The 21,413-nt window shown below is 43.1% G+C and overlaps 1 protein-coding gene across 1 annotated transcript; it reads right to left on the bottom strand.

The window, feature by feature from the left end:
• Positions 1-340: 340 nt before the first annotated feature.
• Positions 341-20,027, bottom strand: PSMB7 (proteasome 20S subunit beta 7). The gene is made up of 8 exons (XM_005529167.3): positions 19,916-20,027; positions 19,720-19,813; positions 19,473-19,570; positions 19,054-19,194; positions 18,371-18,486; positions 12,302-12,360; positions 977-1,128; positions 341-505 (listed from the first exon to the last, which is right to left on the bottom strand). The coding sequence occupies exons 1-8, from the start codon at positions 19,975-19,977 to the stop codon at positions 394-396; spliced, it is 834 nt and encodes a 277-aa protein (XP_005529224.1). The 5' UTR covers positions 19,978-20,027; the 3' UTR covers positions 341-393.
• Positions 20,028-21,413: the final 1,386 nt, after the last annotated feature.

Raw genomic sequence — 21,413 nt, 5'->3', positions numbered from 1 at the left:
CATCAACATCTCCTGATGACCAGTGATACCGAGCAGTGTCTGTTGGAGGGGACAAGGGCAGCAATTCAGAACCACCAATGCTCACCATTTTCTTACATGCTATTAAATTAAAACTTATCAGATTAGACTTCTGCAGAGCAGTTTCACTCCTGCTGTTTTGTGCCTGGAGTGAGGTAACAAACAGTGCCAGCTGGTGCCTCGAGGGGCACATAGCTCTCACCTGCCTCAGACCCCTTGGGGTCAGCCCCAGAGCCCTGCAGGGCTGCATGAGCCTCACCTGATCTAAAGGAGGAGCAGAAAAGCAGCAGCAACAGCACCAGGTACAGACACACAGAGGAGATTGGGCAGAGCCTCTTTATTCTGCAGCAGCTGCTGTCTGAGCACTCACAGGGCTCAGGATGTGTCCATGGTTTGCACTGTCTCATCCAACACCTCGAGCTCCAGGTGTGCCACATTCTCTGTGAGAACAGCAGTTGTTCCTTTTTCACACTTGTACCTACCAAACCTAATAAAGAAATGGGGGAAAATTAATCTTGAAGATGGTACAGAGGAAAAGCTGCATTTAAAATTCTAGAACTGATCAGCTTTAGAAGTTTCCTGTAAAAGTCCAAAGTAAAGAAACTGTGCTTACTGCAACGTCTACATTGATTGCAATAAGTGACAGAGTTTCAGATAAACGAACAACTTCAGGAAACTGTTTACAACACTGCCATGTAACTGGAAAATCAGCGTGCTCTCAAAGTGGTGAGGGACATTTGTGCTAAAAACCAAAGACCAAACAATTTACTTATGTTTTGCAACTCTAGAATAATTCCACCAATGTATTAGCCTCTGTTCAGCTGCTGCTACAGCCTCTCCTTTGTGCTGTTTAGTTAAAAGGCCTAGAGACTGCAGATCACTGACAGAACTTGGTATTACTGAAAACAGGCTTTGCGAGGCAGAGCAGGGGCCCCACAAGAGCTTTAGGATCACTCACCTGTCCCCCTTCCTGTTGGCTACATCATATGGACGGAGGAAGTCCAGCTTGTTCTTGCTGATGACACAGATGTCGATGTTGCTGCCAGAGCCCAAGTCATTGAAGATGCCGGCTGCGATGGCGTCTCGCACAAGCTGCTTGGCCTCCTCCTCCTGGGAAAGGTAAAAAGCTGTCACTGCCCCGGTGCTGGCATTTCCCAGGACACTGCGTCCCTGTGCCTGTGGAGGCTGAGCTTGGAACAATAAATGACACACCAAACCCTTCAATCACCAGGTACCCCAGACAAAATGCTGCACTTGGTTAGGTTTGTACCGCTTAAGTGAAACAAAAGAACTTTTGCTACAGTAATGGAAACAACTAAGGCACAGTTGCTAGGAACTGGAGTGCAACAGTGCCCATGTTACACAACAGCATTCAGGAGTATCTTTTACACAGAAACATTTCAAATACATCAAAATATCCATTAGAATATTACACCACATCAGTAAGATCACATTCGACTGGTGCTGCTGCGGAGGCCTTGGGAACACGAGCATTGATGGCACTGGCAGCCTCCCCTGGTCATTCCAGCAGCACTGGCTCCCTCTGCAGCTCCCAGGAATAGCTGGGGCTATTCCAAAGAAGCTGATGGAAAAAATACCCACATTCAGCTCAGCACTATCAGGAACCACCTGACATGGCCTCAGCCCCTGCTATAACCCAGGCTGGGGAGCATGAAAAAATGTCACACAAAAACAACTTTCTTGATGTGCCATTTTAAATCATGTCAAAGCCAAGGCCAGGCCTGTGTCAGTGCCCGTGTGTGCCTGTCCCTGGGCCAAGGACACATTTTCACTGACAGAGCCCCTCAGTCCAGCCTGTGCCCTGCAGCCTTCCCTTGGCACCACAGGCCTTGGAGAGCCCTGACCAGTGAGGGGACATCCTGCACCCTCAGCCCCACTGACCCTGTGCCCCTGTCACCTGGCCAAAGGGTCAGAGTGCAAGGAAAACAGATTTGAGTCCATATAAATATATACATGGACATATGCCTACATCATATATGACAGAAATCTTTTCAGTAGCCTAGAAAGTACAAACCAGAGAATATAAGACCCGTTATTTTCTCTCAAAGGTGTGTTACATACCTGAAAACACTGACTAGAGCTGCCTGTTCCAGTACAGAAATGGTAAGACTGGAGCACATCCATGGACACAGAGGTGTGGACTCATTTTGTCCCCAGGTTGTGTGCAGCAGTGGCTGCTCAGCTCACCCAGCAGATCCTGCTGGAAAGCTGAGGCTCCCAGGCTCACTCCTCATTGCTTTGCTGCTATTTCACACCTTGGAATAATCTTCTGCCACCAGACACCAGGAACAAGAGATGGGGTCAACGCTGAATTTGATAAATGCAGCTTTTTCCAGTGTGGCTGATTTTCACAGCCTGTCTGTGCCAGGGCTCTGCCACGTGACAGCAGCAGTGCCAGGAGCGGCAGCTCCCGGCTGCAGCTGCTCCAGCCCAGAGTGCAGCTCAAGAGGAGCCCAAAATTAGCTCAGCTCCCACCCACCTGCCTGGGGCCTGCCCTGCACTCCCTGGTGCCCCTCTGAAGGGTGGGAATGACAGTATTCCTGTTCCAACACCCGTAGGAGCAGGGCACAGCCTCCACTGAACTATAGAAAAAACAGCAATTCTTCCTTCACACCCAGTTTTACAACTATTACTCTTTATAAAAAAAATAAAAATTGAATTATGCCTCCTAACAAGCTCACTAGAACAATACAGTCATGCTGCAAAATTAATTCCTGTAGCTTTCCTTCAGTGTTTTGGGCAATAAAATCCTAATAAGCAAGTAATTCCTCACTTAACTGACAGAAGCCTGTCAATGATTGTTGCAGACTAAGGTTATTTCAGTACTATAGTGAAAGTAAATGAACTAAAGAAGTATGTGTAGATCTGTTTTAAGAACTAAGTGGTAGCAAAAGCAGAGTAATTTTAAGCTATATGACTGTTAGGGTAAGAAAAGTAGCTTAGGAAAACTACAGCAGATTGGTACAGTTTGTTCTACTCTTAATTTTATTCTTTGAAGTTAACACTGTAAATCTCACAGATTCCTCTAATTTAAATCTGATTTGCTTTTAAAAACTTACTCTATCACCCTACTGTTACCAAAATAGTTAAAAAAATACCCAATAGCAGTCAGAAGAGCTGAGCTGTAAGTGCACTGAGGCAGCTGCAGCAGAGAGCCCAGGCTGTAACCTCAGCTCCTTCACTGATACAGCGCAGCTCAGTCTGTGAACATGGAATAATTGCCATTAGAAAATCCTGCCTCAGTGCTGCTCCCTGCTCCTTTTTACAATTTAGAAAGCCGAACAGAGTAGCCACAAGAAAAACCCAAAGTATTCCTTACAGAGATCCTCCATGGAGTTCAGCAAGGACTGAACAGTCACAAAATAGGGGGTTAGCAGGAAAGTGCTGACACAGTCTCAAGTACAGGGTCCTCAATGAGTCACTGTAATAATTAATCTTAAAAAACCCTAAAAGTTCAGAGCATATAAAAGGAGCACTTCCTGCTTTATGGTTGCAAAGACCAAGCTAACTGGGAATATCCTCCTCTGGGGCCCCCACTGCTCCTTAAATGAGATTACAGCCGAGTGATGAACCGTACGGCGAGGCAGCGGTGACAAGCAGCACTTTATGGAGCGATCTGTCTGTCCCCATCACACAGGCCCCAATGTGTCCCTGGACTCCAATGTGCAGCTCCATTTACCTGCGTGTGACAAATGGGCAGCGCTTGGCAGAGGCGCAGCGAGGTCCAGCGCGCTGTAATGGTCAGCACAGCTGCGCTGTGGGACACAGCCCAGTTCATTACAGTGACCGGCAACGTGCCTTCCAAAGGGTGCCTGAGGAATAGGCAGTAAAGGCTAAAATAAATAACTCTGCGTGGAAGGCTAATCTGAAACACTGTTTGATAAATTATTTATAACACAGACAATTGTCTGCATTTAATATTGGCGCTACTGGTAGCATCTTTAAAAGATGATTTATGTGTTGTAATGCCATTAAGCTTTATATGGGCCCACTGCTGGCTATAAAGTCTGCTGAGATTTAGAGAATGAGTTTTAAACTGTCACTGCAACATCATAGTAGATAGAGCCTGTATTAAATCTTTACTTTAAACCTGTTATCTAGAGAGTTGCAGTTTGCAGACACTCAGAGCTGATGGATTACCTCTCACAGCTGCTCTGCCACGAGTCCCAAACAGCAACTTTTACACATTATTCTTGTATATGACTTGGATAACTTTCTCTTCTCACTTACGTGATTTCCAAATTTCAAGTGCTACTGAAAGAAAAAAGAGACTTTCCTACAGGAGATGAGGTTACTTCTACATTGTATTAATACTGTCTTCACTAATAACCGGTAAACAAGTTTATCATTATGCTCCAGCAGCAAAGGGAGCAGCTGGAATGGCTTTGTGAACATTATTTCCTCACATTTTTTAACTTCACAAGCAAGTTAAACAGGAGATGTCCCTTACAGATTTTAAAACTTTAAAAATTACTGATTTTTTTTTTCTCTTACCAAAATAAAATTAATCCCTTCTTCAGGTCACCAGGATGCTGTTAGAGATGCAATACACAGTGCAGTTCTCCAAAGCTATTCTTAGAAAGATTTGAAATATAATGCACAATCAGCATAATATGAACATAAGCAAGTGTTTTTCTAAGAATAAACAAATGCAAATACTTATCATAACAGTCTTTTACAATGAGATTTGTTCAAATACTATCATATAAAAAGTTGATACTACTTAAAGTGAGAATCCCCAAGACTTGTGTGGGAAGAGAAGGGAATAAAAAATAAAAAAAAAAATCAGAAGCTTCAGGAAAGACAATGACAATAAAAAAATAAATCCATAAAGGAGTGTTGGGAATTTGGGGGTAGAAGGCAATACTTCATGAAGGACATAAGCACCTACAGGAGCATAATGAGAGTCTGGAAGAGAATCAGCAGTGTAGAGGAGTGAGGGGCTGGGGTGGAGATCAGTCTGTAACTGAAGAGATGCTGAAGTCTGCTCTAAGTCCAAAGAGAAAAGCCTGAGAAGCAAAGGACTTTGTATTTCTTGTAAGGGAAGGCTGGAAGGCTCCAGCAAGAATAGACGTGGTTTGGCTGTCAGGAAAGGGGATGGCATGTGTCATTTAAAGCACTCAGGTTTAACAAGTCTCCCCCCAAAATCTGCATTTCTAGTGCTGCCTCAGAATAAGAACGATACAACTTGCCTTTTCTTTTTTTTTTTTTTTTAATTAGACCTATGTGTTTTATGTTCGGGTTCATTGTGACTGAAGTGTCTGTAAATGTTTATTTTTCTAACCATTTTCTGCTAAGAACTTTCCAAATAAACTGCTCAGTAGTCCCTAATTATTATTCTCAGAGATAACAGTTTTTTCCCATTCTGAGAAAGCTGCCTGTGAGCACAGGCTCATCCCCACCCCCTCTCTGATATCATACACCACCAGTATAATAAACCACGTTAATATTTCATACCAGGGTGAAATATGCTGGAGTATCAATTCAACATCTGCTGTCTTTAGGGTACTGGCGTCCCGCAGAGACACTTTCAATTTGTAATTGAGTTCTATACTGAATTAATCAGCAGTTTATCTTTTTTAGTAAAATAATGTCTTCCCCACTAACCTGGATTTACATTAACAATTTATGTCAAATTACCTGCCAAGACAAGAAACTTATATGATTCGGAACTACTATTCAATACCATTAGTTGCTGTATGTCATTCCCTACACGGGGATTAGTACAATCCATATTTCCAATGGCACAGAATTAAATTACAAGCTCTTCTCACAACTATGGGATTTCTTTTAATACTATTCCCATTCTCTGAACTAAGAGTGATTAAAAGAAATCGTTCAATCAATCACTTAGCAAAGTTCAAGGGTTTTTAGGGAACTGATTCTCAGAATGGGAACTGGCGTAACAGCACCAGAGCTGTAACTCCTGCCAGGCTGCAGCTCCTCCTCTGGCCCTGCTGTGCTGCTCTACAGTAACATACCGACCCTTAGCCACCCACACAGGCAAACCCTGCAAAAGACTATGGTTAAAGTTACTTTTTGTTACTGCATATAAAAAGATTAATGTCAAGCAGTAACACATCTGGTTTCAAATAAAGCAAACCCTGCACATCTTAATATTGCTTTACCTCTGATAAAAGGATGGAAGGGAATGAAGGTCAACATATCATTTGGAAAAGAAGCCTTGGGCCCTCTGGTAATATATCCTTCCTAATACACCAAAATGCTCCATAAAGCCCAGGCTGGCTCCCACCTCCTCCTCATTCTCTCTCACAGCAATTGCCCTCGGCCCCGCCGGCCCTCGCTGCGGGAGCAGCACTCGGGCTTTGTGCCATGTGAAATATTTTCCAGTACATTTTGCCTGTGTTCCACAGTTATGGGAGATATACAAACTGGAACAATTTAAACTGGAACACCTGCTCCTGAGAAATGCATCAAAAATAATTACCTGTCCTCCCCCTACCCTGTGCAGTGAAATGATCTCTTAACACAGAGCCCTGCTTCTGGCCAGTTTGTCTACACTATTATGGACAAAGTTTAACTGTTACTTTCATAAAGGTGAAGAAATTGTTGCTCTTTGTCATGCAGCAAGGCCCAATTTACACAAAGGTAACATTTATTTCCCTTGATACAGTTTGCAATCAGCAAACTGGAAGGCAGCACTGCTGGGTATCTCTGGGAACTCGGGCTGGTGCTGCTGGCAGTGTCCCACCAACTTCAGCACACAAACTGGGCTTTCATTCATTCAGAAAGCACCCCACAAAACACCTCTCCTGCAATCCCATCCATGCCAGAGCATACTCAGCTGGCATATTCCAAACCAGATTTCCTGTTTAACACTAGTTCCCACAAAGGAAATTGATCCAGGGCACAGTTCTGTGAAAGATGATGAAAACAGTACAAACTGTCCAACATGTCAAGCAGAAACCAGGCTGCCACAGGATAATTGTGATCTAACCTAAGAATAAGAAACAGGTATGATAAGCCTTTATTTTCTGGCTGACTGTATGCACTAACACCTGATATTTACCCATGGAAATCCATGTCTCCAGGAGACACGAACACAGCTATGTCAGGAAAGCTGAAAACTGCAGTGCCACAAGCTCTGGCAGCAAGGAGTGAAGATATGCCACTAACAGCCTCAGTTCCTGTCACTGGATAATGAAATACACAGATACACAGGGCACAGAGACACAAAGTCCTGATTTTTGCTCACCAAGTCAGATTTCCCCCCCTCTCCATTTACTTAATTCCATATTTGACACCAACAGGCATTCAAGTATCTCAGGCAGCCTCTCCAGCCTAACTCCCATAGTCTGGCTTGATCTCCATTGTCTGCTGCCAGAGTGGAGCCCACAAACCTCCCAGCAAGTGGTCACCGTCCTGTGGAGTCATTAAAGCTGCGGTGTCAGCTGGCAGGATCAGCAGCGGCTGCCACACCTGAGCCCGAGCTGATCACCATCACTAATGAACACAGGGCTCATCTGCAGCCTGTCAGCGCTCCCGAGCCCCCGGCACACAGACACTGGCGACAACACTGGGGAGACAACTATTGTTGAAGATTAGAGACTTTTGACAGATTCCAAAAATAGCTCAGTATTGTTGTCAGTAGTTAATAAACAAAAATAATTCTACCATATTGAGGGACAGTAGGAAATGTGAGCACAGGAACATTTGAAGGATCTATGTGTCAGCTGCTGAAAAATGGAAGAAAGTGACATGTTACCATAATATTTTATAGTGTGCCTGATGTATTTTTTTCTACTGAAATAAGAGGTGCACAGTGAAAGCTGCATTCAGGCTACTTTGCATTTCGATACTGCAAAGATCCCAGAGCATATGGAGCATCCCGAGGAAAACGCTCTCTGTGCCTCAGCTACTTCACTCAGGGATTAGGGGCTACTGAAAACCACTTCTCCCAAACCTGCCTGCCAAACTGCTCATCAGATTGCTCCCAGCCCATGTAGGTCCCACCCAAACAGGTGAGCCAAAGCCCCCAGAGCAGAGTGGTCACTAAAGCACACCAGGGGACCACCCCCCTCTGGTGGGCTGAGCTGCAGGTTTTGGGACAGCACAGCTGCTGCAGCACCAAGAGGGCCTGTGCTCCACGTGGAACACACTCACAACAGTCCTCTCTTATTCATCTGTTCTTACCCTCCAGGGTATTTTTGTTTTCATCCAGAACCACTTGATTTCCTGCCACATTTAAGAAATGATACAATAAATGACTGTAAATACAATCTCACACATTTGTTGTGATCTAAAAATAATTATTGTGATCTGAGAAATAATTAAGTACCTTCCAGACTATCTCCTATCTCCTTTCTTCCAGCTGTTCTGCTCCTGAACTCACAACTCCAAGATTTACTTTCTTTTCTTTGCAAAAGTTTTGTTTTCTGTAGCTTCTAATTCTCTTCCTTTTGGAGCCTCTTTTTAACAAACCTGGCTATTTTGATGAACTACAGAAAAGAAATTAAGTTACAAGAAGCCTTTCCTTGTTTAAAGAGGAAGTCGACAACATAACTCCGCTGTGCATCAAGTAATTCTACAGACAAAATGCTTCTATTTTTCAAATCAAATACCAGAAATCAAATACCAGAAGAAAATATATCCCCCTCCCTATCTCCTGAGGAGTTCAATCACAGGATAGATAAACCCAGAATTCCAGCATTTAATACTGTAGACATTTTTTTCCCAGCTCACAATGCTTTCCATATCCACCGACTCAAGAGTATTTCTTTGCTATTGTTTAACACCAGAAGGCACAAATGCATTTACAAAATGACTGTAAGGTTTAAAGATGTGGTGACTCTATTGAAAGAAAAATTGGCTGCAATGAGAGATCTGAGCTCCATTAGATGTGCTGTTCTTCCACTTACGTTTTTTAAGGTAGATCTATAGCTGCCCACATGACAGATTAATATTGTTCCACAGTAGTTAGGTGCTTGGCATTACATTTTTGAAGCATCTAGAGGCCTTCAGGGCTGAAAGTGTTCCCATCCTCAGCGATCTATAATGGTTCCTCTAGAGGCCAGCACTCCTTCCCAACAAACCCTGCCTCCATAAATCAGGCTGCACAAGTGGCACTCAGGGACGTCACCATCCATCTCCACAGCTCCTCTGAAGGATGTTGGGTAAAGATCATCTCCCAGCACTGCAGCCAGGGAAAGGACCATCACAGTTGGCACTGATAAAGCATGTGCTACTTAAATCTGAAGACACACTAAGTCTATGGAAAAAAACACATCCTGCTGGTGTTAGCATGCCTCAGGCACTGGGAGAAGCTTCAGCAACTCATCTTCAAAAGGCAGAGAGCCAGGGCTCTAGAAACCTGCAAAAATTGGCTAAGCCTGCAGTCTTTTTTTATTTTATTATTTTTTTATTTTTTTTTTAGTTGAGCATCTTCAAAGTCTACGATTCTAACTGTAGGGCACAGCAGCTGCCACTGCAGATTTGATCCTCTCAGCTTTTGGCAGCTCTCAACTTGAAATTCTAGCAAAAGAATTTTTCAAGTTGCTATTATTGCCTGTCATGGATTTATAAATATTGTGCACTATCTGCTGTGGCATGGCTCTCCTGGGACACCAGTGCATGCCAAAAGCATAACAGAATGAAAAACAGTTCCTATTCTTCAAATAAATGCTAATTTTTTTTTAACTGTGCTCACACGATGCGTTTGGTGATCAGCTTCAATAGTACAGAATATATATCAGAGGCAAAAAAGCTGATTGTCTTTTCCAGTAGTATTCAGCTGCTACTTTCATTAAGCTTGTTTAATTACATTCCAGATGCTAATTTGCAAGTTGATACCAGAGGGTGCAGGACAGTTTGCCTTTGAATCATTTTTCTGTGATGTGATGGTCTTGAAGCACACCACTACCCTCCAGTAGCCCTAGCAAGCTATTCTGACAATTAGTGCAAAAGAAAGGAGCATTGATCTTGACAGGAAAATAATAATTTACTATGTATTTTATTAAATTAATCTCCAGCAATTTTATCTTCATTGCCATTTCATTGCAAGCTTTATGTAAAATATACATAGCATACTTCAGATTTAATTTGGATTAATTTCAATAGAAATATTTGTTATTTTATTAATTTACTGAAAAAAACCCCACTTTGACTTAGAATGTAAATACAGACTCACAGGCGTAACACAATATGAACAGGAAGTGTTTAAGAATACAGTTGAGCTTTATCACATGAAACTTTGCTGGTTTGGTTAATACAATTCCTGAACTGTTATTAAATAACAAATTATCCAGAAAAGCCAAAGGAAGGGTTAAGGTGCACGCAAGTCTCAAAGATCTAAATATCTATTTCAACAAATTGGTAGGCTGCATTTCTACATGCTTGTTATAAGTGACTATCTGCTGCCACGTATGGTTGTGTGTGAAGACAGTTTAATGAGGATGACCTTTCTAAATAGGAAAATTTAGAGATTACCAGTTTTTGGTGCCTTTTTCGGTTGCTCTTACACAAGAAAGGACTTAAAATCCTAGCTTGAAAGCTCGCTGAGAATAAATGAAAATTTTACTTGCACAGCACAGCTCTTTGCCACTTGTATCTTGGAAACAGGACTATTGTGCTGTAGCTGCTGCTTCCAGGGATTTGCAGTCCGTGTTTTCAGTGGAATGGCACACATGCCAAGTGCACAATCACACAGGAGGCTGGAAAAGGAGACTCTTGTTCTTACAGCAGCACGAGGGGAGAGGGAAAAACAGAGTCTTCCTCTCTCTCTCAAGTGGCTCTATCAGCCATCTGGTGTGAGGATCCTTCCCAGAGACACTTGGGAGCCTATTAAACATATTTCAGTATTTCTGATAACAATTGTAAGTATACTAGAGGCCAAGTCCAGTGTCTTCAGATGCTGCCCAAATCACAGGAATCCTGGTCCCACTGTGTGTCCTTAGCTTTGCACACCTACAACTCTTGCTTACGTACTGACAGGAGAGGGGCCAGGCATAATTGGAAATCTGCTTATTACTAATACTGAAGCAAATAACTAATGGCAAACTTCTCAAAACAAGGTGGGGAGGTGACTGTTTTATTAAAAATCTGCTGGAATTGCACACTGTGATTTGTCAGGAGATGTACCAAGGTACAACAGATCATCTCACATTTTAAACTTCATTTACCGGCTTTATAGAGGAACTGTGGATTTATGGGACCATCACCTACAAACACAGTGCACTTGAAGGGGAGGAAATGACCCAGAAATGAGGAGCTGCATTATAAAAATGAGGAGCATCTGAAAGACCTGTGCTGATAGTAAACTAACTTCCCTTTTCTAGATCATTCAGTGATAGTGAAGCTCTCCAAGCTTCGTTTTATCTGCCTTTTAGGCTGAAATGACTGCAACTGTTAGTGTTACAAGTAATTTTTATTGGGTTCAATTTTCAATCTTGTGTTCAATTCTCATTTTTTCTTCACTGTGGAATTATTAATCAATTGGAATGAGAAGGAGCATTTTCAGAAAGTCCAAAGAGATTAATGTGGTTTAAGAGGACTTGACATTCCTGAGGCATTTCATGAAATACAGTCACAGAAAACCCTGTAATTATTTTATAGTTAATTTCATCTGGACTCTCAGGGTTTATATTAGCAGTAGGATATAACCAAATGCAACAAATACTACAGAAAATACAAAAATACTGCACTGGATTCATTTGTAACTGAATAGCTTACTTGATCTTATGACACTCTAGCTTTTAGCTCTCCTGAATGGTTTTTTATAACTACAATCAAGTATTTTCCATTTTTTATCAGTATCATCAGCAAAACACAACAATTATGTGTCTTATGAGCTGATAATCAGCTTTTAAGCAGATATTAAAACTGCAAACACTAGTTCTGAATATACACAATCAATCAGAATTTTTTTTATGTACAACCTGGACACTTTTTGTTGCATTCTCTTTTCGAGACTGAGAGAGAAGGACAGACTGACAGAAAAGCAACACTGACTGTGCAAGGGCTGGTAAATTCCTGGAGTGAACTATAACCAGTAAGCTGTATGTTTTTAAAGCCTTCACCTACATTCAAATCACACATTTTCCCACATATAAATATACCTTTTTGCAAATTTATTTATTTCACCCATCAGTTTTTACAGTTTTGCAGTAAATTGAACTTAGTACATTTTAAGTGCAGCTAAACTAGAGCAGATTTACCTTTTTTAGAGTTTCAAACCTCCTGAATTCTTATGATCACGAGGATTGCTGAGGGAAGAAACACTGAGGTTTAAAATCCCAAGACTTACCTCCATGTCGGGTTTGTATTTATCTTCAAACACTGCCATGGCCGCGAGCGATCCAGAACCTGTGGTGACAACACCAGGACACCCCTTTAGCCAGTGCATTTAGGTATGGCAGTTTTTTTAGAGAAAAACACAGTACATCTCATCAGCACAAACCAAACTGAAGCCCACCTTAGCTTCCTCTGCACTGTACAGTGTCTACATTAAGTCAGAACCCGGTTTAATCCTGGGGTACAGTTTGTGGGCACAGACTCGGCGCAGGCCCATCCTGACAGCCCTTCCTGCTTACGTTTTGAACATGAGATACACGAACAAGGTAAGAAACAGAGTTAAGGGAATGCCGCAGTTTGCAGTCCCTACTCCTCCATCCCTCCTGCCCCACTTCTGTGCCTGCCCCTCTTAGAAGGGTGCTGGAATGAGGAGATGGCTCCCACCCTGAGGATGAGCAGCCCAGCAGTAGGAACAGGGCAGGGGGCTGCTGCCACCAGCCGATTTCCCCTGTAGTTAAACAGTTAATTGTGCTCCTGCTTTGTGCCATTCTTTTTACAATAATGAACAGTAACAGCTGAACAAAGTGCCAGAGACAAAACCATGAGTTTAACGTTCCTCTCCAGAAAGGACAAACTACAAGTGCAGTGATGGAACAGGAGCCATCTCTGCCCAAAGCACTAAGACTGCAGAGTTATAAATGTGCTTTTCATGAATTAACACAAAAAGCAGGATAGTACTATTTGAAACTGTAAACTTGCTTTGTTCAGAAAGAGTGAGCCATCATAGAGATTTTCTTGTCTGTCGGTGGCCCTACCCATATTTCAGAGAGCACTACTTTTGGGGAGTGAATAAAGTTACCTGCAATTTTTTACTCCAATTAGAAGATTTTTTGGCATTTATTACTTTTTAACTTGTTTTGCATAGTGCTATCTGTTTAGCTGGGTCACAGAGAAAGCCATATTTCCTATTTAAAATGATTTGTGTATATCGCTTGACCACCTCAATGGTTTAGTGAAAGCAAAAGGCAGCGATTAAACAGTTTCAAATGAGGTGTCCTGCTGATTTTATCAAGTCTGCTGAATGTATAATGAAAAAGGAGAAGCTGACAGTGACACTGTTGAGAAAATACAGACTACCTTAGCTGAACCATTTAAGGAGGTCCAATTATAGATCAAATTTAAAGGGTTGAAACAGCAGATTTACAGACACAAATCAATGAACATGGTAATCCCGATGAATATGACAGATATTCCTGTTACAGAATATTGCTGTGGTTGAGGATCATTACCTTTACAGTACCAAATACATCACATCTAAAAGCAGTAGGACACTCTAAGTGTGTACTTGTATTACAGGCAATGACTATTCATTTACACCGTGGAGCAATATACAACTCCATTTTTTAAACGCTGAAACTGAGAATAAAGAAGATTTTTAAGCAACTAATAGCAAAACTGAACTGCTGATGCAAACAGCTGATATCACAGAACCAACCACAAATAAAAGGAATTTTACTGACCCTTCAAACAAGGTCAAAATAAAGCGTATGCCAAAACAAATAAAGGAACCTGAACAACAAAATAATAATTCTTCAGGGATGACATAGGAATATTTCTAATGAGGGGGGAAAAAAAATCTGGGCTATGGTCTCAAACCAAGCCCACTTTCTTGCTATACCCAAATGATGGCCTACCATGAGCTGAGTGGGAATCCTCAAAGCTGGAAAACAACGCTATTCTTGGGGAAAGGTTGACAAAATCAGAAGACAAAGACTAGAAAATGTGCAAGAAATAAAGTATAAAATGTAGTATCTGACCAAATTTACTACATTAGGTATTTAGTTAAGAAAAAGTGATCGTAATTTCTTAGAACTTCTACTGACAAATACAAAATTATTGATAACACAATTGCATACATGGCTCAGGCTGAATTCCTCCAGCTCCTTTTAAAAAGAACTTCCCAAAAGAAGCTGTGGGCAGGAAGTCAGTAACTTAAAGAAAAAAAAAACGAAAAAGAAAAAAGGAGGGGGAAATCTTATGTTATAGTACATGAAATCCTTTATACATAAAGAATTACACTTAATTATTTATCTCACTATGTTACCAAGACACAAATAAATGCCAAATCTACTATCAACCTTAAATAAATAAATCCAGACAGTCCTATAATGTAAATTTTCAAAGAGTTGTTTAAAGTCTTAACTTAATTAAACCTACATGTAGACATTTACAGCTGAAAACCAAGATCCTAAGGAGGTTCTGGCAGAACAGGAAGCTGGAAAAGCTGAATAGACTCAACTTCTTTTTTTCTCTAGTGCTTATAAATCCTAAACAAGCTTGCATTTAAAAAATTGCCTTAGCAAAAACTTCCCAGCACAGCTAAGCATTCTCTGAAAGAACAGATTTTCCTGATCTTAAATAGCACAATGAAAATTCTTCACTGTTCCCAGCACCAGATGTAAGCCCCGTGTTTTCAGAAACACCAGTCATCGCACACATCTGAGTGTCTCCATCAAAACAAAGCATATTTGACAACAGCAACAGGAACTGTTGTGGAAAACCCTCCTGGCATGCAGACATGCCCTGGAGCACAGAGCTGAGCAAAGCCCACCTGCACTGCTGGGACTGGCCTGGACATGCAGCAATGGACAGTCACTCCCGTGGTGAGAACTTCACTATCCCACTGCACCGACCTCCCTCTCCTTGTCAAATTCCACTCGCCATCCAAACAACCCTACAATGTTCCAACTACTCCAACTGCCTCGTGAAAGCTGCATTGTGACAGGAGAGCAGGCAATAAAACTGGGAACTTAAGTAAACACTGCAAGTACGGTTTTCTTATTGCAGTTCCTATAAAAACACAGAAAACTTGGATATTAAGGGTCTATGGAGAACTTGTTTGTGTGTGGGGAAACAGCTGCTCTCTTGTCCGTGCACTCAGTGCCCACCAATAATTCGTTTTTAACAAGCATGCTTTGCCTTTATGCAGAAACAAGCTTCACAATTCCCAAACATAAAGTCTGGAGAAGGATAAAATCCAAACACGACAAAACACCATCCATTAACTCAGGGTGGATTCCCCACCTCATGCACATGGTAACCAATTTAAGTCACTACCAGTTCAGATTCAGCAGCAATTCAACCTTAAATCCATTAAAACTCCAGGAAAGCCGTGTGATAGTGTGTCATTAAATAGTGTCTTTATCTGAGCTCAAAGTAACACCAAACCAGGTTTTTATTTTAGGTAAGATTTCAAAATAAGCTCTGCAGAAATAGGAAATTTTCTTTGTTGGATTTATTTTTTACACGTTTGAAGTTTATGTCTCTTCTGTATGTGAGCAATAAGAATAATTAAACAAAGGATAATTGGCAAAGTCATCATTTATATGTATTATATAGGACTCAGGAAAAAAAAAAAACCCTTTCAGATATTTAAAATCCACTAACTGCTAAAAATGCTTACATTTAACATCAAGTAAAAAATGCCATCTCAATTCCAAAGAATTTGCTTTGCATATATTTGCAGTAAGCTACATTTTAGAACCAAATATTCAGGAAGCATTAATCTAATAGCTACACACATAAAAATATTGATTGCAAACAAATTCTACAAAACTACAGAAGCTGAACTACTCAGAGGCAAATGCTTTCCAGTCTCCTGATTAGCATGAACCAGTTAAGTTATGAAATGATAAGAGAATTTACTGCTCTCTTCTTTAAGTAACATTGGTCATTTGCTGAATATTTACAACCAAGTTGTTAAGTTTTCTGCATGCAACTGTAATAAATTGACTTTAAAAATACCATCTGGTCTTCACTTGAGCAGTTGTACCACTTCAGTATTGATTTAAAGTGAAAGTTAATTATTGATACATAGCAAAAAAGTGCAGCTCACAATAAATTTCCTTGCAAATTACAACTGGGGGAGCTTTTCTAAAGCAGATGCACTGGATCTTTTCAGCAGAACCTTCACTGAAGTTCTCATTGCCAAGTACAGTCCACCTCCTCACCCAAGGACCTGTTTGCTGCCACACCAGAGGATGTGCAAAGCTTTGAGAGCAACATTTAGCACTTCCTCATCCATCACTGCCAAGGCTCCCTGACAGGGCATTTATTCACACGCACTCATTGTTATTCAATTTGCTGCTCATCTCAGGTAAGAATTCTGTGATCTCGGCAGCCCCTTGGATTGGGATCATTTTTCAGCGTGGCTCCTGGCTGGGGGCTGGCTCCCAGCAGTGGGAGTTCTTGCTCTGCAGCACGACACTGCCACTGCATGAAGAGCTGATTTATGAATATGAAGCACCACTGGCACCAGGGGAGCAGCTCCAGCCACGAGAGACTCCTGAACACTCTGCCTGCTTCCAAAAGCTCAACTACACACTTCAAGAGCTTTAATTTTATGCATGCATTTCATTATAGGCCTTGGCCAGAAGCTTTCCTAGACAAGCCAAGCAATCAGACAATCTTGCATCGTTTGCTGAAATCCAATTTTGTCCTTTGTCAGCATAAACAGTTTAATTTGATGTTCTCACGCCTGAGTAAGCACTGTGCACCTTTTAAATCTCTCTTGCAAGACAGGACACAACTCTGTCCATCCTGACAGATCACCATACCAAAATAAAACTCAACTTCTCAACCACATTTCCTATTTAACACTTCATTTCCAGAAGTTAACTGGCCAAACATACCTACCTTGATTTAATAAACCACCTTTAGAACATATGGGGGAAAAAACCCACCCAATAAACAACAGACTAGTCTAAATAAGACTGAAATACAATTCCAACTGCTATATTTAATTTGACTTTTCATAGTTTTTCTGCTGTCTCGATTTTATCTTTCATCTAAATGCATTAGCTAATTTTTTTAGTAAAATATATCCTGGTCACTGGAGGAAGTGTCAGTGCACCAGGAGTAGGAAGGTGAAGGACCCTGATGCTGAGAAGGGCTTTGTCTGACAGCGTGGCCAAAAGCAAAGTGTGGGCGCCAGCCACACACCTGGTACTGCCCACAACACACCGAAGTTTAAGCTACACGGAACTTAATCCTCTGATACTCTACTTCCCCCTCGTTTGAACTCAGCCTGCTACCACACTATTTTTGTGAAGGAAAGAGGAGCTGCAGGATTTCCCGACAGGCCACGTTTTAAAGCTTTTAAAACTGAGGCAGGAAAGCCAGCATGTGCGGAGTGCAGAGTGTGTGTCGCGGCCTCACGGTCCCCACGGTTCCCCTCACGGTCCCCACGGTTCTCCTCACGGTTCCCCTCACGGTTCCCCTCACGGTTCCCGGGCCCCACACCCCCTCACAGCCCCGTGATGACGTCACGTGGCCGTGCCGCCGTGCCCGGCCCGCTGGCGCCCCCCAGCGGCCGCCCGCCGCCGCCGCCGCGCCCGGCCCGGCCCCGCTAATTGCGAGAGTTAATCACGGCCTCGCTACACCGCCACCCGCCCCGGCTAAAACAGCAACCTCCGCTACCTTCAGCAACAGCCTGAGCAGGTGTTTTAGCCAAAGGTGCCAGTCAGAAACGGAAAATATTAATGAGAATCTATAAATGTGTATTTTCCCACCACAGAAGCAGCACTAAAGCTGCACCAGGCACAGGCTAACTGATCTACTAATCTGATACACTCGGTTTTCAGATCAGTTTTCTGATATATTTATTTGAACTTTCCTTTACATTTCCATGGCTCTACCAAACATAAGCTTCCGTTTAAAATAATCCAAGTCTTCCAAAGAAAACACAAGTCCCCCAGGTGAAATTTATATGAACCACGTGTTAGGACAATCTCCAAATCAAGTTTGTGAGGGTATTTTTTTTCTTTTAGCAAGATTTTGGGATTCCCACAATTCTTGTGATTTACGGTGTGGAACAGACACAGCAACATTCCAAATACCAGTTTCCTGGCAGCTGAGTTTTATCCCAGCCCATGTTTGTGACAAAACAGAACAGCGCACCTGCCTTATAACTTTATCTTTGTAGTCTAAGGCCACACAGCTCCCAGCAAACAATGGGATTTAACTAAGACCTCTTTAAGTACCAGTGTGAACCGTGCCCTGGCCCCGTGGGATCAGCACTCACCCATGGTGACGTAGGGCAGCTTGTCGGTCGATCCGTGGGGGTGGATGCTGTACAGGTGGGGGCCTGTGACATCCACTCCCCCCAGCACCAGCGCGGCACCGATGTAGCCTTGGTACCTGGGAGCAATGTTTGGCTGTAAGTCTGAAGCTGTTTAACACAATACATAAATTTATAATATAATAAACATTATTAAAATATAATAAACACAATAAAATTGGGAACTGCTCCGCAACCACCTGGGTACGGCTCTGTACTAAACAGGCTGCTTTTATCAGCTGGCAGCAATCAAAGAAACGTACTAAAATATGGCTTATTTCAGTGTCCAGCAGACTTTCTGAGGCAATGATTCTATTACAAATCACAGGAAACTCTGTTTTACAAGCTTGCACATTACTCTACTACTGGTCCAGCCTTCTCACCACAAGGATACACAGTAGTTTTCATGGATGCGACTACGCATTCTATTTTTGTTGTGTGATCCTTGCATTAATTCTCTAAAACACCAGAGACTCCATTTCTCTTCCAGCTCAGTTAAGAAGCCCATGAAGCAAAGAGCAATTATGGAATCTTTCCTGAAGTCTCATTATGGAGGTTAAGCAAGCTGAGACAGGATGCTCCTTAAGCATTATTATTTGGGGGCTTTAATAAAAAACTGTTAACAAAGAAGAAATCCACTCAGTTACCTGAACAGCATCTGCTTGAGCATCCGATTGGCCGTGACAACTCGTGGGAGCCGTCCCGTGGACAGGGAGTGGAGCTCCAGGTTGGAGGAGATCAGCTGAGTCGTCATCTCAGTGTCTGCAGCTGTTCCGGCACCGCAGCAGCTGAGGAACATGATGAGCAAATGAGGAAAAGGAGACAAACCTCACGCAACAAGCAAAAATTTTCTCATTGTAAAACTGAGGGAATTAAGTTCTCACACAGAGAGCATGGAACAAGAGAGCCTGCTTAAGTGTAAACAGAATACCATGAACCTTACTAACAAAATATAATTTTGAAACAGGGCTTAATATTTGCTGTTAGTAAAGAACACAGCTAAAAATCTGTGCAATAACGCACACAATTAACAATTTACTGCCCAACCAAAATCCACAATACTTACTAGATATTAGGGGAAATGAAGTGTATTTTGGAACAGTTCTTGTCAGCAACAACCATCCCCTCAGTTGCTCTCGTATCCGCTCCGAGCACGATGCCATCCTGCAGGAAGAGAGGATGATTCCCAAAGCCGCGACTTCCCCAGGAGGCAGCTCGGGGCTTCAGGATGAGGCCGGGCACACCGGGGGTGACTCAGCAGCGCGGAGCCTCCGCCGCGGGCCCGGCCCGGCCTCACCCCCCGCCCGCCTCACCTTGAAGATGACGCCGGCGATGGTGGTGCCGGTCTTTCGCGGCGCGGGCACCCGCAGCCCCTTCTTGACCAGCTCGGCCTCCAGCAGCGAGTTCCTGCAACACAGGGGGCGAGTGAGGCCGGGTGAAAGGCTCACCCCGCCGCCCCCCGGCCCCGCGCCCCCCGGCCTTGTCCCGCTCCCGGCGCCGCCGCCTCACCGAGCGCAGTTGTCGAAGCTGAAGCCGCCGGCGGGCGCGCGCAGCACGGACACGGCCGCCATGTTCCGCCGGGCACGGGAGGGGCCGCGAGCGCTTCCGGGGCAGCGAAATGGCGGCGGGGCCGCGCGCGGAGGCCGGGGCGGCCGCGGGGGGGCGCTGAGGGGCGCGGCGCTGAGGGGCGAGGCCCGGGCCTTGCGTCCCGACCTTGGAGGCTGCGTGAGGCTGCAGCGGGGGTCTGGAGCTCACCCGAAACCGACCTCAAACCGATCCAAAACCCACTGAAAACAGACCCCAAACCGGCCTCTATATGTCACTAAAATTCATTTAGTGCTTTCTGAGTAAACTACTTCCAGCCTCCAGTTTAACGTTTCCTCCAGCGTCCCGACCCATTAAGGGAATGCTCAAATGTATCCATAGAGAGCAGAACTTCTGGCCACATCTGCAGAAAGGATGTGCTTTAAAGAGAGGCAGACAGTGAGATTTTTCCAAAGTTCACACGTAGTTTCTTTCTAGATATTAGAAGTACCTGATATTAAAAGTCTTACTGATTAAAAAAAATAAAGTGCCATTTGTTCCAAACATTAAATATTAATTACTTAACACCCTTTCTCTTGCAGGAAAATGAACCTTGTGTCCCCTGTGTCCAACCAGATCTGCATGTCTGCACTGTCCCTCCTAATTATTGAAAAATTACTGTTCTCCATCAGGATGTTCTTTGGATGAGCAACAAAAACGGGGTTGGCAAATGTCTACTTTTTCCTCCAATGCTCAAAAATACTTGCCAATGGGAGAGAACAAAAACAGCCATGGGGAAGAAATCCAAACCCCAGCCTCTCTCCTGATTGTGCCAGTCTTGCAGAAAAAAGCCACCAGACCAGGCAAGACCATCCTTACAGTAAACACACAAAGAACTTGCGCTCTGCACACTCTTCTCCCCATCCTTCAGCCCTTGGGTATGTTCTTGTACACCAGTAAAGCTGGGAAGCTGTCTGACAGACAGAATATCCTGCTGCCAGCTGCGCTTTTTTCATTCTAACACAGTTGTTTTTCTCTTCACTTGATAAAGTTAAAATAAATAGTCTCTGGGGTGAATACCAGGCATCAAAATTGGATTGGCATATAAACTGTGGAGCAGTTGGTGGTGGGGAGTCTGGGGAAAAGGAAACAGCAGGTTTTAGCTAGAGGGGACAACAGCTTTATTTCCCTTTTGGTCCTTGACAACTAAGCAGATGTCCTACAATTATTGTTTTACCTTCTAGAAATATAGTGCCTTTTCCCATCCTCCCAGGTACGCACACGACTGACCCTTCTACAGATGTGCAGGTACATCTCCCTGCTTCAAAGTCATCTTGGTGCATCACTAGCTCCATCTATTGCTGGGTAATGGCTGGCTGAGAGTCAAACAAATCCTTGTTTCTCCCTCAGCTTTCTGGGATACCTATTTCCAGTCCCATTAATGAAGATACAACTGATGGTCTAAAGAATGAGATCCTCTCTG

Source organism: Pseudopodoces humilis, chromosome 22, assembly GCF_049639895.1.
Source record: "Pseudopodoces humilis isolate 2021_Gansu_Grassland_sample_001 chromosome 22, ASM4963989v1, whole genome shotgun sequence".
Classification (NCBI taxonomy): domain Eukaryota; kingdom Metazoa; phylum Chordata; class Aves; order Passeriformes; family Paridae; genus Pseudopodoces; species Pseudopodoces humilis.
The sequence above is the reverse complement of the archived record's forward strand: the minus strand, read 5'-3'. Positions and strand labels throughout refer to the sequence as shown.